The sequence below is a fragment of the Corvus hawaiiensis genome, chromosome 14 (assembly GCF_020740725.1).
Source record: "Corvus hawaiiensis isolate bCorHaw1 chromosome 14, bCorHaw1.pri.cur, whole genome shotgun sequence".
NCBI classification, from domain to species: Eukaryota; Metazoa; Chordata; class Aves; order Passeriformes; family Corvidae; genus Corvus; species Corvus hawaiiensis.
Window position 1 is genome coordinate 16,420,253 of NC_063226.1, and position 16,450 is coordinate 16,436,702.

The 16,450-nt window shown below is 41.9% G+C and overlaps 1 protein-coding gene across 7 annotated transcripts in view; it reads right to left on the reverse strand.

Annotated features, from left to right (window-relative positions):
- Positions 1-1,641: 1,641 nt before the first annotated feature.
- The window catches only part of AFF2 (AF4/FMR2 family member 2), a 336,350-nt gene continuing 321,541 nt past the window's right edge, over positions 1,642-16,450 (reverse strand). For all 7 annotated transcript variants that reach the window (XM_048318426.1, XM_048318425.1, XM_048318424.1 and 4 more), the window contains 2 exons: positions 15,352-15,566; positions 1,642-10,883 (listed from right to left, as the gene is read on the reverse strand). In XM_048318426.1, coding sequence (XP_048174383.1) covers positions 10,762-10,883; positions 15,352-15,566 — 337 coding nt within the window. In that variant the 3' untranslated portion in view covers positions 1,642-10,761. The remainder of the gene's footprint in view (positions 10,884-15,351; positions 15,567-16,450) is intronic.

Consider the following 16,450-nt stretch of genomic DNA (forward strand, 5'->3'; position numbering starts at 1 on the left):
GTTGTGAAATTGTGTATAAAAATGAGTGTCCAAATGCCCATCTTCCATTATCCCTGTCATTGCCACACTTGGAGGAGACATTTCTCCCTCTTCTCAGCAGGGTGGCATCTTTTGCTCCTGTGGGAATCCCACATACTGGCTGTATGAAAAATTATCCCTTTTTTATTTCCAGAGGTTTTGGGGTTTTTTTTCTGAATTGAGCAGTCACACTAACAGTGCTGTATAGCACAGGTTTATGTGGAGCCATTCATCATTCATAGCTGGGATCACAGAACACTTCACAGCTGATTACAAGGTTACACATGCAGGGAATGACATGAGCTGCCAGTCTGAAGTCAAGCTTCAAGCTGGTTTCTGGGCACACGCAGAGGATGAAAAGAACTCAGGGAGTGAATGGCACATGGAGCCTCAAACTTGCCCTCCCTCCTGCTGACCCAAAAGACATCTCTCTGACATAGCCACAGAGGATGTTTTCTGTCTCCCTGGACACAAAATGGGCACTCGAGACACACAGTGTGCTCCAAACACCCCGTTCCAGATCTCCTTCTGAAGTGACTTATGCCTAAGAAGGACTGGGGCTCCAGCACCCATTTTACAGGTAACCATTCACACAAGTGGGATGATGAACTGGAAAAGCTGTCACCTGGTCAGACCAGAGAGTTTTAAGCTGCTTCATGAGGTCAGAGTGGTGCTGAGAAGCTGGAAGCTATCACCTTCTGGCCCTTTGTTCTAAGGGGGACATTACTACAGATAGTCAGCCTCAAATCCAGACTAACACCTACTGGTGTGGCTCTCCAGGCATCCTTCTGTGACACCATCTGTACCCCGGGATGAGATGTCCCCGCCCGCCGCCGCCCAGCCGTGCCTTCCTGCAGCACCTCCGGCGCACGCAACGCTCCAGACGGAGATGAAAATGTTTTCAGCAGGACTGTGAGCGTGAGGGGCCGCAGAGCAAACCACAGCGATGGCTTCTTTCGCTTGGAGACAGCGGCCCGAGATGGATTCTGTCGGGAGAGCCGCGCTCGTCTCTCCCCGCGGGCACCTCGACCTCAGCTGCTCCGCGAGCAGCGGCAGCGAGCGCTCAGCCCCGCGCCGGCAGCTGCAGCACACGCTGCTCTGCACCTCGGAGAGCTCTTTACATCTCCTCTGAGCCGGTATTCCTGGCACTGCCTCTCAGAGCTGTTCCTGCAGTGATGATACGCAACCTGGCGTTTCCAGTTTGGTCCTGCCAGGAAGCCCCCGGGGACCGAGGCACCCCAGAGCGGGCAGGGCGCTGAGTGGCACCACTTGAGCCACGCTGGGCTGCCTGTCCAAAAAACCCCTCCTGCCAAGCCTGGCCCCTCTGCTCTCTGCGTTAGGTGTGGGACAGACAGGATTTAGGCTGCTGTCTTGCAGCTGAGGCCCCTCAGGGATGGGGAAAGCACATTATTGATCCCGTTACCTCACAGCTGGTATCAGCACTACATTATTTTCTAACATCAAGTCATTTTAAGTCGCCACAATGACACAAACACATTGATTAAAAATTAAAACCAATGACAGCTCTCCCACAAACAGTACTTACTGTACCATAGTTTTTGTATCCTGGGAGGAGAATGAGAAAATAGCAGAAGACAGAATAATTTATAGTGATAAAATGGGTTACATTTTCATAAAAATTTTATTTTACTTTTTTTTTTTTTTAAATAATTCAATGCACTGGCAGTATAATTAATCCCTCTATGAGAGACACGAATGTACCAGTTCAACCAATATTATTTATACAGAGACATTGTGTTTAAAAACAACAAAAGTACATTTAAAATGTTTGTACATAAAGTATTACTGTTATTTCTTTTTTTTTCTGAAGAAGGAACAAATGTAAACAAAATGCATAATTGTGCAACACGTTGGAAATACAAAGCAAAACAGGCAAGATACAATTTTATACATATAAAGCAAAAGAAATCAAACTTTTGTAACTATACAACATTTCAGTAATTGCTTGACATTTTAACAGTTACCTTGGTCTGTACAAAACATCTTAACTTATACTTAAAACTTTACAAGAATAACATGCTTGTTCAGAACAAAGACACCTTGTGGAATTGCAATGATTATTGATATGATACTTGCACACATGAGGAAAAAAAAAGAGGCTACTTCAATAGTAAATAAAAAGTAAGAACATAAGAACGTAAGGTAAAAGACCATTTAGTAAACCATAATCTAATTCCAATAGCTAATTAAGTTGCACTGCAATGCAGAAATTAAATCTGACTTTTGCTGGAAGACCATAAGGTCATAATGTTGCTCTATTTCCAGGAACCAGAAGAAAGCATATATAAATTTTCCTGATATTTTGGTTAATTATACATGCGCACGCACACACACACACACAAAAGAAAAAAAGGAAAAAAAATAGTATTTGCCACAACTGCCAGAAATGGTGGGTGAAAGAACCCACACACTAGACTACTCCCAACATGGCAGGGTTAAAAAACCACAACAGCTAGGGAGAGCAAACCCCCACCGAGTTTGCCAGGATTGCTTTTCCTGAACCTTAGTTGTATTTTGCTTTTTTTCCCCCCAAAAGACAGGAAGAAACTTGAATTGAGTTGAGCCATTTCAAAAATTCTGGGAGTACCACAGCCAAGCCAAAACACAAACCAAAGGAGAGCTCAAAACCAAAGCAAAACATCACAAGATCTTTGACTTGTTTTCATATTCTGTGATGATATGTCCTAGACCTTTTGAATGTGGATTTTAAAAAAACCAGCATTTAAGATTCAGTAGAAGATATGCAATCCAGAGATGTCAAAAATACAGACAGGAATAAATTATACAATATTTTATGGAAATAAAAGGACTGTCAGCTTGGATAAAATGTACATAGTTTTTAAGTGTCCTCAAATGATACATATGGCTAAAATTAAACCCCTGATTGCAGCAACCTAACATATTCAGTGCCTGCGTCTGCAATCTGTGTGCTGAGCACCAATTCACAGTTACTTCTGTGCACTTCAGTGGAGCAACCTGCCGACCAGGCTGCTCAGGGGAAGAACAGCAGAATTGGGCCTAGATAAATATTTGCCATGACTTCTAAATGTACAGAACCCATTTGGCTTAGAAAACCCTCTTTAGCCTGCTGCAATGTCTTTGAACTAAAGTAACAGATTCCATCTCTAGACTGAGAGCATTTATGACATGTTTGACTTTATTTGCCATTTTTCTATGCAAGCTAATGCTGATGCCAGTAAATATTTAAACTGGGAGGTAATGAAATTGCAACATGCCTTTAGTTAAAACCAAAACATATGCAAGCCTAGATGGCAGGCAGAAATTACCCTCCAATTTTTTAGCAGGGATTATCTGGTGCTGAATCAGAATAGTTCAATATCCGCTCAGCCTCAGTGTGCATTTATAAAGCTGCATTAGGGCACGCAGCGCAGTATGAAAAGGGAGAGGACTGGTTTTTCAGCTGGTGTAAATCAGCACTGACATCCACAGAGCCACTTAGAGGCACATCAGCTGAAGCTCTGGCCCACAGTCATCAGAAACATGCAGCCATCACTCAGTCTGGTTGAAAAACTCAGGTGTGGAAGTGCAGAGTGAGGTGTAATCGACATCAGATCCAAAGATGCTCTGTTAGTCTCGTTTCTGATAACCTCTCCAGGCTGGGTGGTCTAAAGCAGTTTTATGATGTGCTGTACACTGCATAGCTTTGCAAAGTACAGTATTTGCTCACAGGCAAGGATTATGGTACATTAATCATTTCAATGGCATGATCAGTAAAAAGGCATGACGATAAAAGCTTTGGGAGTTTATCTGCATAGAGATATATTGGCAAAAATTAGTCTGGGGTTAGAGGGTTTGCTCCTTGGTGTGTGCATATTGGATTAACTCCACTGAAACCAGTACTCCTATACCAGTTTACACCAGTTGAGGAACTTGTACTCTACCTCTGTTATAAATAAAACATTTGTGTTGCTATCCACTATTCAGTTCTTTCATAATTCAAGGGTAAATGTCTCCTGCCAGTGGGTCAAAGCTTCTCCGTGTCCATAACGTGTTACTTGTCACTGAACTCAATGGTGGTTTCCCTGAGCAAGGGCTGAGTCAACACATGGTCTGGTTGAAGAGCTTGCAGTTATTCCAGCTCTAGTCCAGAGACCTTCAACTACTTGCAGGAGATGAGTGCCCAGCCAGAACAAAAATGCATGGAATTTCAGTCAATTAATTGGGTTAATGCAACTGAAGTTCTGGCCTAATACACTTAACTCCAGTAAGACGATGTCATTTTTGTTATCCAGCTTCTCCTTCGATAAACAGTACTCAGCAAGCTCTGTAAGACTTGCACTACTGCCACGTGACAACAGAATTTGGTGCCATGAATTCCAACAGTTGAGCCAAGTTACTTTACATTTGCTTAGCTCAAATTTTGGTCCACTGTAGTTACTGTTGTTCAATAAAACAAATTCACCTCAGAATCTGACCTTCACTTGAATTCTGAGAAGAAAATAACTGAGTGGAAATTAGGGCTATCTATACTTGAAGGGTCTTTCAACAGTATTACAACAGGGTGGCACTCTGTGAGTGAACTTATATCCAGCACAGAGAGCTTACAGAACTTGCCGACAGAGGAACTCAGTTAAAATCAAAGAAGAAAACAAGTCTCAAACAGCTGCATTGTCCACTCATGTGACTTTTTAGACTGGCATCAGTGGGACTCAGTTGGAGTCCTGTAAGCATGAGTGGTCCTGTGGACACTACAGTTTAAATTCCAATTCTGTGTAGAGTGGGTATTGACTGAGTTCTACACTGTCACCGTGTGCACAGCTTCTGTCAACTTGATTGGCATTTCCAGACGCAGTGCAAGTACCAGTGCTCAAATCCCAGTCCATCTGCAGCTGCAGAGGACCAAGACCTGAAAGCAATGCAGAGCCACATCTCTGCTCACCCAGGTGGTGGGGCTGGGGTCCCTCAATCTCCCTGGGCACAGCACTGGTCCCCCAGTGCAGTGGACAGGGCTATGTGGGGATTCACACCACACAGACCTGTAGCAATCCACCACCCAGTGCAAGCTGAGGGCTCAGGAGCTCTGTGTGGCTCCACAGCCTGTGGGAGGCAACATCAGGTCACACAGCGCTGCCTGAGGTGGCCACTGGGCCTTTGGGCTTGGCCCTTGCTCCTGTTGTAAAAATAATGTAAAAATATTGGTTTAACCGGATGGTGACTCGAGGACAGTGACAAGAATTAGCTCTCTGTGACATGAGGTGGCACTCTGAGGTGGACTGAAGAATTGGATGTGGTGGTGCTGTATTCTGATTTCACAGGATACCACGGTACAGGTATTATTTTGCAGGACATATCCAAGCAATGTCCCCTTTCCCAAGAAGCACACTCAGCTTAAATTCACAATGCCAGACCACAGCAGCTTGCCCCAGTTTCTTTAAACCACTCTTGACATCTTTACCATTGCCTAAGACAATTAGAGTGAGCTAGCTGCCTGATGTGTCATGACACACCCTGTGGTTCTGGGAACAGCATCTCCTTACAGTATTTCTGTTGTGGTGCCTCCTGATGAGGCCAGGTTTGATTCCCATCTGACACCAGTTTTATGCAGTAACTCATCTGCACCTGAACTTGCTCTTGTCTCTCTCTATAGAGTCACATCCTCCCCCGAGTTGTACACAAAATCTGAACTCAATCTATCCTGACTTCAGCAGCCACCACAAGGGGCTTAAACTGGTGTGAGATGATCAGAATCACTGATCTTGGAAGACAAAACATCTCTGAAACAAAATGGCTTAAGTAAAGCTACCAAGGCCATCGGAAAGGAAGGTCTGACAAGGATACCAGGGAGAAGATGACTACTCTCTAAGTCAGGCAGGAACATTTTGCATTCAGTGGCAGAGAGGTTTCAATAATGGAGACCCTAACAGCTTTTAGCCTATACATTTAGGCTAAATATCAAGTGATATAACCAAAATATGCTCCTATATAGACATATCTCATTAGACAATAGAGAATGCCTATATGCATTGGTGTGCTCTGGTTATATCATGGAAGTTCAGGAGGATTATTGGAAACAGAAGAATTGAGCTCTCCCAACATTAAGACTTGTTTTATTTGCATTTATAAAATAGCATATAAAGTAAAGCTGGAAGATGTCGTAAGGACAGTGGATTGGTTTCCCATCTTCATCCCCTTTGCCTCACTCCCAGTGCATTCAGGTGAGGTCAGTGAGATGCTGAGAGGGAAAGGCCCTTTGCAAAGACCCCTTGGTCTGCAGCCTGCCTACAGCTGGGACACTTCTACACTTGCTTCAGAATGACAACTTAATTTTTTTGGTGACTTGTTAAATATTTTGTCTTTCTTAAAACTTCAAGACACTGCTCTATGGCAAATGAGTTAACCTGAAAAACCGCACACGGACAGCACATTCTTACACTGACTTGAGGGACCACAGGACTAAGAGGACAGAGTTGTTGCTACTTTCTGCCACACCTTCACTGTCTGCAGGAGGCAGCAGATGCAAACAGGACTATGCACAAACTACAGAGGAACACTTGAATAATGCCACTGCCGTGTTTTCTGTTTACAGCTACCATATATTTTCTCCTGTGCTATGAAGTAATGAGCAGGGACTTTCTGCTGCAAATCCACACATAAATCCACACAGATGTGTACACACACTCACACTCATGGGCTGGCTTCAATGCTGCATGGAGTTTCTCCTGAACTCCAAGTAATGAAGTATGTTAATACTTAAGTCAGAATCCTTACCAGCCCCATTTTTGTTATCTGTTAAGTTACACTCACAAAACTAATAATTGGATTTAGACAGCATTAAATGCTGATAAAAAAAATCACTGAAAAAGTTTTTTCCAAAGTAACTAAAAACATCAGTGAATCTAAACTGTCATAATAGAAGAACATAATAAAATCTGTGAAATTAAAAAATGTATGGAAATTAAATTCCAGATTCAATTGTCTCATTTTGTTTCTATAGGAGGAATGAAGATCTCAAATCCTATTTTTTAAAACCCCCCACATAACTATCAACAGATCTGTCTCTACCTTTCAAAGGAGATAATTTATAAATGAGGCAATCTATTCACAAAGAGAATACTTAAATAATTGAAAGTCCAAGGAACATGTAAGAAAAAGTAAAATTAAGCTGTAAGAAGCAAGTTGTAAAAGTTGCCACCAACACTATCACACAAAGGCTTTCCCTCTGCTCCCTGTTCTTGAGCACCCAACACACATCACGTGGCTGGAGATGTTCACTGCACTTGGAGCTGGATATTCTGCCTGCACATTGTCAAATACTGAAGACCTGCTGCAGCCCTTGAAGTGGAGGTTAAGTGCTATGTAAATGCCTCTCTTGAGCGTTTAGGACTTTGCTGCCCTTGTGTCTTGCACCCCAAATGCCTGAGTTTAGCTCTTTACTGGCCTGCTCTCTTCACTGCTGAACTCTTGGTATTGCTCCAAACCTCCTCAGGCATGGGTCACAAACAACAGTCTTGTCAGTTCTGGCAATGTTTTACACAGCTTGGTGTCCTTCTTAAATCCCAGCTACAGAAGTCAAGAGATTACATCACTGTTCCAGTTTATCACTATTAAAAACAAATGTGCCAGTTCCAGCCCTTGGCATGCTTCTAAAATGCCTGAAAATGAGTCATGAAATCAGTCCCAAAGCTCAGCATCCAGAAGGTAATACAAGAACCACCAAAGAGTTTATTTAAAAAAAAAAACCAAACCAAACCAAACCACAATTTTAAGCCAATCTTGTAATTTTTGGTGCTTGGTTCATGAGTTTGAAAGCCTAAATTGGGCAGTTTTAAGTGCAGACATTGCAAACACCTAAGCACAGACATGCTGCTTCTCCATGGATTGAAACAAACAAACAATCTCATTTGATTAGCTCTGCTGGAAGTAATATTTTAAGGGGTAAAATGATTCCACAAAGAGGACATGTTGGCAACTGAAATGAGATGAATATAGTGCCTGTAAAAGTGCAATAATCCTTAATAACTAACCCAAAAGAAGCATCATCCCCAGGGATAAGACAGTAATTTACTCTCCATATTTAATTTGTTTCTAAGCCGCTTTTGAAACAAGACTGCTAAATAGTAAGTTGGCTTGTGATCCCAGACTTGACTGCTGGACTTACTATCATCATGCCATTGATTCAGCATACATTTCAACCTAAGTCACAGGATACAAAATCAGGTGGGCTAATTCCTTAAGCTGTTTAAGCACGAGGTTGTGAACATGGGGTAAATTTAGAGATAGGAGCCTGTTTACCACAAGCAACAGGGGAAAGATAAAACATGGGGATCACTGAGAGACTGCAGCTAACTCTGAGGAGTCCTGTGTCTGAAGACTGTCTTTTAAGACATTGCTATCCCTTGTAAATGCATGGAAGTCTTGGATTTCAATCTACATTAAAGGAGCAAGTGGTGAAAATGCACTTAATTTAACTGAATAGTTACTTGCAATAAGAATGGAAAACTCTGGCTTATGACAAAACCAGCCCAACCCTACTTCACCTGTTAAAAAAATTATTTCAAATGTTTCCTTTTCTTTTTCTTAAAAAAACCCCCCAACCACCACCTTTCATCTACATTTCTGAATAGTTCTCACTGCCCTGGTTTTATTCATTAGCTACTGGGGCCAGAGTTGGCGTGACTAATGTGTCAGATTCTGGTTTCAGCCGTGTTACTGAAACCTTCAGAGAACAGATAAGGGTGAATCGACCACTTCAGCAACAGGAATGTGCAGATAATACAGGATGTGCATGTTCTGCAAATGTCCTTTGCAGAAAACCCTACACTGGATGATTTCTCTAATGATGCACGTTGGCTATGTTTACATTACAGTCTTGTGGAACAAAATGTTAGGAATTATTGATTTTTAAGAAAAGGTAGTACTACAGGGAGCTAATATAAAACAGCTACAGAAATGTTTGTCTTAAATGTGCACTGGGCAGAGTCCTTAAACTGCTCTTATTGCAAATATCCAAGGCCTGCTCTAAAAATCTTAACAGTCTGAACCTTTTAAATGCAAATTTGTCCTATTTATCTGGTCACAACCCAGTGAGTAGAATCCAATAACTCACCAGATTAAAGAATATACAGGTTTATATAGCAGAAGGTAATTGCAATTAACTAATATCTGGATGGCATTTAATACATATATTGTGTTATTTCAATGAGATGAGACAGAATAATATTTACATTGCTATGAGCATTTTCTGTTTATAGAAATGGAATTTACAGTTCAGTAAGGTATGCAGGTGTTATATCAAGAATGAGATGAGACCATTTAAAGTCTTGTGAATTATTGATATAAATTCATTTTGTTTTGTTTCATGCACCAGCGCTTCTTGCAGTGGCACCAGAAGAGCAGTGCAGTTTATAACAGGGAAAAAAATAAGAGGAAAGAGCAAATGTGAAATGGTGCAATTTATTCACAATTGCTTTGAAATTCTATCTGAATTGTCTCATTATTATTCACGCATTAGAAGAATGGTCCAAAACATGACAGCATGGGTAAACAGATGCAGAGCTTGGAAAATAGGTAATCTGACTGAAGTATTCATGGCCATTATTAGACAAATGTTATATTGCTTTTGGGTAAATCTGGTGATTTTATTTAATTTGACATTGTTTTCAAGATAGCAAGATAATACTGTTCGTTTCTAATGCTCTGAAATGAACAAAACAGGTGAAAATTGATGCCACATGGAATTATAATGTTTCAACAGTAGCTGGTTAGTTAAACTTCTAGACAGTTCATGAAGAATCTGCATACACTTATTAATGGACTTTTACATACAATATCAATGCTTAGAGTGCAGCAGCCCTGTTAAAATCTGCTTTCAGTGAGTCACTATGCAAGGAGAGATTGTTCTATGAAGAAAAATCTTGGATAAGTATTTTCTTGAGACTAAACAGTAAAACAGAAGGAAAATTCACAGATTTAGTGCAGGAATGGTAGATAAGACTAAGAAAGCTAATATTTTGGAACTGCCTAAAAACTGCAATAAATTCTGCTGCCTACTGAAATTATTAAGCCAACAATAAACAGGAAGAATGGAATATCAAAACCTCATTGCATAGTGTGTCATCATTCTTTAATGAGGCATTCCTTCAACCTTTTACCTCTTAACACCTTTGGTGATCTTACATTAGGTACCTGTAAGATATTCAATGTTCTCTTTTAGAGATTTAACCTAGAGGAAGTATGAAATCTTAGGAATGTACTGAGTCAGGTAATGATGCCAGAATTAAGCGTCGAAAAGCTTGGTTCAGGTTCAGAAGATGATTTTGAATGAATAGCTAAAACTTCTACTAATTTATTTCAGAAGGGACTTCTCATATATACCCTCAAATATTTAAGACGCTTTGTACTATTTCTCAGGAATCCATATCTTCTCAAAGTGCTTTTTTTGTTTTCACTTGAAGGCAGCATGGACTTAAAACAATACTGCAGGGAATGTACCGTTCCATAAAGCACATAAGGATGGCAGGATCCAGGAGACACAAGGCATAGAAAATTGTCAAAAATGATTAGATGGTACAACACATACTGCTCTTGAGTCATAAGTTTCATTTATGGTGACTTCTACTTCGAATAGATAGGATATTAAAAAAGGCAATAAAAATGAAGTTACATGAATAAACTTCCAAAAATGAGTGGAGTTCCACCAGTGATCGTCTCTGTGCTGGTAGAGGTAGAAGAATGGGGATGTCATGAACAGGGCAGCAGTCACTACAACAAATGAGCCTCAATGCGGAGCCAGTGGAGTCCCTGGCGAACGTAACGAACCAGATTGGTCATACTGCTGTGTTGTGTTAAGGGTCCCATCACTGAGTCCAGGTCTACAAAGAACTCTGCAATACACAAGAAACAGAAGCAATTGTTTCAGGCAATGGTACAGAAATACAGAATTACCATGATTTCCCACTCAGAAGCAGCACAGTGCAGTTAGTGAGCTCTCAAGACAGTTGTGCACATGAGCACATGGTCCGTAAGAAAGAATTTGAACAACAACAATATATTGAAACAAAACAAATTAGATTATCCATGCTGGAAGTCTACCACAGCATGGTATGAGTGGTTGCCAGTAGTCTTCCTTTAACTCTGATAATCTCCACTGTTGGTTTTTTGAGATTAGGTTTGCTGACTGTATGATTTAAATAGCTGGAAATTAAATCTTCCATTACTTTTCCACACTGTGCTCTCTCCCAGACATGAAGGGCTAGACTGGATCTTTCCAGACTAGAAGACCTTTCTTGCTCTTTTCCCCACCCTCTAATTTCTGTTACTGCCATTGCAGCAGTTTTGGCCCTCTGCTCATCCTGCTGCTGCTGCAGGCCCCAGAGGATGAGTGTGGGATGGGAGGGGAAGAGGAAGAGGAGAGAGAGAGAACACAGCAGGAAAATAACACCTTGAAGACGGGAACCTATAAGGGGGAAGAATCCCAACCCTGGGATTCCTTGTTGGGAAGGGTTAACAGGAGGTCACTAAACAGAGAGCCCCAGTTAGGAAGCGACACACCAGTTTACTTTATGTCATGTTAGATGCTCCCTGGGTGAAAGACTAATCCTGTTAGGGCCAACAGACCTCTCTTAATTGCTGTCAATGGAGAACTGAATTGTGCCCTGTATGCTCCCACAGCTCTTTATGCTCGCTGGGGCACAGGCATTCCCACATATACAACCCCTACACTATATTTAGGCAAGTGGGAACCCTCTCTCAGTTAAAGCCCCTCAGAGCTCAGATAACAACCAACAATCACAGTAAGGAATGGCTGAGCCCTCACATTCTCACCCTGTCTGCAATCCAGTGCACTGAGCCAGCCAGCACTGCATTGGCTGCACTTCAGGAGAGCAGATGCCGGGTGCAAAATCATTATCAGTACTTTCTTCAGCAAGTAAGTGCTGCTTTGAGGTCTTCTATCCAAGTATTGACAGCCTGACCCTGGTCAGCTTGGGAGCTACAGCAGTATCAGAGCACAAAGTGATTTGGCTGGAGGCAAGCATAATGAGAGCTCAGGGCTAGCACCAGTGCTGCTCAGATGCTGCAGCCAGCAGCTACTTTTAATCTTCCTTCCTCTGTCTTTCATTCCCCTCCTCCAGTGTAAAATCAATACATTTAGAAATTAAATAATGCACTATCTTGCTTGCGTTCTAGAGATCTCGTTCTAGGCTCAAATAAACAATAATTTCTTTAAGCACTGAGAATTCACCTTAAAGCCTAATTTCAAGTTAATATTTCTTGAAAAAGCTACAAGCACTGAAGCCACTTAATAAATTTATGTGTGAGAGAACAGGTCTTGCTCCCTACAGAGCTGAGTTTTCTACTGTAGAGAAAAAGTCCTGCTTTCTTCAGAAGCATAAGAAAATGATCTGATCTTGTGAAGTCAGCTGAGAGTTTGATGTTATAGGTGGTGAACAACACCACTTTAGGTGATCCAACACAAAAAACCATCCCATGGGCTTTGGGAATTCTACAGTTTAGTTTGGCCTGCTACAGACACAGATTTATGCCAACTCCATCTATTCTCTCCACACTCTCAACTCCACTGACCAGGGGAAATTCCACCAGAGGTACATGGCAGTATGTTCCTGCTTTCCTTTTCAAACCAGATCAGCTTGGCAGGTCACAGTTCTGCTGTTCTCCCTCTTGCTATGCATTTTTATTTTAATGGCACATCTTTTGTCAGGCTGACAAAGAAAGGCTTCTGTCTGCTGCTCTGAGCCAGCTGGACATGAGTCAAGTCCAAACTGGGAGCATGCAGGCAGACTCAGGAGCACAAAACCTAAGCTGACAGCCGTGGACAAAGGGAGGCTGCACAGCTCCTACAGTGTGGAGGAAATATCTTGTGACTACATGGGCATGACCTAAGAAACATTTATGACAGCAGTAGGACCCAGAGGTAATTGCTATGAGGCCACAGTTTATACCCATCTCAGGACAGATCATCAAGGACATTTTCTTATGCAAGACACACCCTGTGATTCAGAAGACAACAGAAACAATGAGAGCTGACCACAAAACCCCACAAAAGTGACTGAATCTGGTTGGTTTTGTTTTTCTTTAGGAACTAAATTTTTGTCTTAATCATTGTTTCTTTGCAGGTTTGTGGGTTTTTTTTGGTTTTGAGATCATTCTTATTTCAAGGGGAGGGGGGAAAATCTCATTTTTTATAATGAACTGACTGCCCAAGCTCCTGAGAGAGAGGCCAAGTGATGTGTCCTGTACCTGGGACTCACGGCAGAGTTTGGGGTTTGCACTGTCCTGTTTGCTGTCACGGGGCAGTTTTGAACCCCCATTCCACAGGCCAGTGCACCAGAGCTTGGGCAGTGCACCAGAGCTGAGACAGCTGGCAAAGGTGGACTGGAGATCACTATGGAGAAAGGGGTGAGTCCTGTTCCAGCCAACAAGATAAAGGTGCTTTGAATTATTTGAAAGGTGCAGATGACATCTACTAAAACAATTACAACAAGGTTTCATGAAACACTGTAACGTTTCTCATATCAAAGTGTCTTGAATACATCCTTTTTTAAAGAGAATCTCTCATGTGGTATGATGAACACCTGCAGAGAACCACAACAGTTCTCCTATACTTTTTGCTACACCATTAATTTTTTCAAATTGCAGTTTGTGTTTAAGCATGCAACTTTAAATCAAGTACTTAATTAGAAATGAGGTATCTTTCCATACAAAATATAAAGACGCTATAGCATGTATGAAACTCTGATCTCTCTCCAGTGGTTTGTAACACTTAAATGAAATTTGAAGTAACATGAACTTTGCATTCCCTGTAACATGTCTGCAGGTTGTGAAACAAGATATGAAAGAACAGGTCACAACCTTAAATGCCTTGCTCATGTGAGAAACCCTTATTCATGCATCCAGTCCCAGTAAAGTCAAAGGGACTGCTCATCTGAATAAAGAGTATTCCTATATGGCTTTGCAGAATTGGGTTTATTTGATCGTAAATCAAAATGAGAACAAAGAAGAGAGTAGGGAGGAAAATGCAGAAAGAGAGTCAGCAGGTTTTTTCTCATCCAGCTCTAGGACTGATAACAGCAGTGGCTGGGTACATTTTCTGTCTGCTGGCTGAATGCCTGAGCTATTTTGATTTAATACCAAGTAGAACATTTAACAACTCCACAACACACAGGGCTAATTACAAGATTATCGCCATCTCTTCCTCCTATCAGGGCATCCTTCTGCATTCCCACTGTAACATTCTGCATTACATTTGACAGGGAATCGCTTTCACATTTTGTGAAAATGGATGCAGCTATGGAAAAAATCCAAAATGACTGCACTGCTACTAAATTAATCAATGTGAACAAAGACAAGCAGCAGTGGGGAGGACTGGACAGAACTTCTATTATTGTTCCTCATCCAGGGATAGATCATTATGTCCCACAATTCAGACATAAAACTCTATAAATCTCAAGCTCAGTTTCTCTAAATCAGTGGAAATTTGCCACTGACATTAATGGGAGTAAGATCAAACTGCATACAGCAAGCACATTTGTCAGGACAAGTCGGCCATCTGAAATCTCACTATAATTTAAGAGAATAAGCCAACTCATGATGAGAGTATTTCCTAGCTAGGCTCTGCACCTCTAGTGTCAAAGGAAGCTTTCTCAGTGATTTGTGTAAGCCCAAAGCTGGAATCTGAATAATTACATTGTCACGGGGAAGCTCACAGCTGGCCAGCAATAGGCCAAATTTGTCCCTTAGTTATATCTCAGCCACTCCACTATACTTGATATAACCCAGTCACAAACTGCTTGCCAAAACTCCTTTGAAATGACTGTGGTAAAGACTTATATTTTGTTGTTAGGAATAAACAAGCAGATTTCCAATCCAATCATAGGAGAGTCAAGGTCGTGGCTTTCAGTGGACATCTCCTAATCGGACTTCCCGCATAAACATAACATCTAATGTTTGCTTATTATCCTAGCTAGCATTTTAATAGTCTTAAACCCGTTGACAGAGCAGTCTGAAAATAACCTCAGTGCTCTACAAGAGGCCGAAACTGTGAACGAATTTGCAGACTTAAAAGCTCCCATCACTTGGGGCTCGTGTTCGCTAAATTATTTGCCAGCTGCTCTGATAACCCCATGTTCAGCGTGTGTTACACATCCCCCTCTGTGCCTGACAAGAGAAGATACGCATTGGCTACAGCCACCAGCAAGCAGATTTGGTCTGTTTGCTCAAGCTGTCACAGTTGTGCTCTTAGATGTGGTGGTTCTGAGTCCAAATCCAGAGAGCACGGGGAAAGCTAAAGCTGGGGAGCCAAAGGGGACAAAGGAAAAGCAGAGAGCGGGGCACCTTTGTTCTCCTTGGTCAGCTTGTCAGCCATGTCCCAGTGCTCGTAGCTGCGCAGGACGTTGTTGGTGATGTTGACGTGGCTGGCAGCCATGTGGTGGATGCGCTGGGGGATGGTGATGGTCCCCGCCGAGGACGAGCCGGCGGTGCCCGTGCTGCTTCCAGCAGAGCTGACGGGGGACGGGCTCAGGGACATGGGCGAGGGGGTTTCTGTGCTCCTGCAAGAGGGAGAGAGAGAGAGAGTGAGGTCCCCTCACACCCCCCCACTTCACTGCCATCCTAAATGCACTTGAAAAGTTAACTCTGCACCCCAGTCAAGGGAGAATGTGCAGTGGTACCTCCTGACTTTATGAGAAAGGACAGCTTATAAACTGGGAATGACTGAAAATAAAAAGGGATTTAATTCTCCCTTTAAATGAACCTGTTACTTAAAAAAAAATAAAAATCTATCATAAAAATTGAGCAATCTTTCAGAGAAAGAAGCATCTCACAGCTGTAATGATTTTTCTACCTGCTGCCAGAAGCTGCAATGGCAGTTAGAAAACACTCAATGTGCAATATTGGCTTATTATCAAAGTATTTTCTGGAAACCACAATGACAGTTTGCTCCAAAAACAGTCACCACAATAAGTAAAGAGCAAGTCTTAAAAGCACCCTGCAGAGCAGTATTAGGACCTGAGGGTACTGTAGGATTATGAATATCTCCATAGGATTCTTTAAGGCTATGGAGATTTGTTCTAATTGCCTACAGTTCATCCACACAGTTCTGCACAGAGCAGTGTTTTAAGTTACCTACTTAGTGAGGCACTAATGTCCTAATATAGATTTTCCGTTAATTCTAACACCATCAATTAGGAATCACCTGCTGGCTGCAGGCAGTGTGGTGGTCAGCACAGCACGCTCTTGTTTAGAGCTGTGCAGTGCTGAATGCTCACAGAACAGCTATTCTCTTTGAAAATTTGTAGGATCATGGAACTGTTCAGATTAGAAAATACCTTTAAGATCATTGAGTCAAAACAGTTAACCCAGAACTATCAAGTCTACCAGTAACCCACGTCCCCATGCACCACGTCTACACCAAGATACTTTTAAATACCTCCAG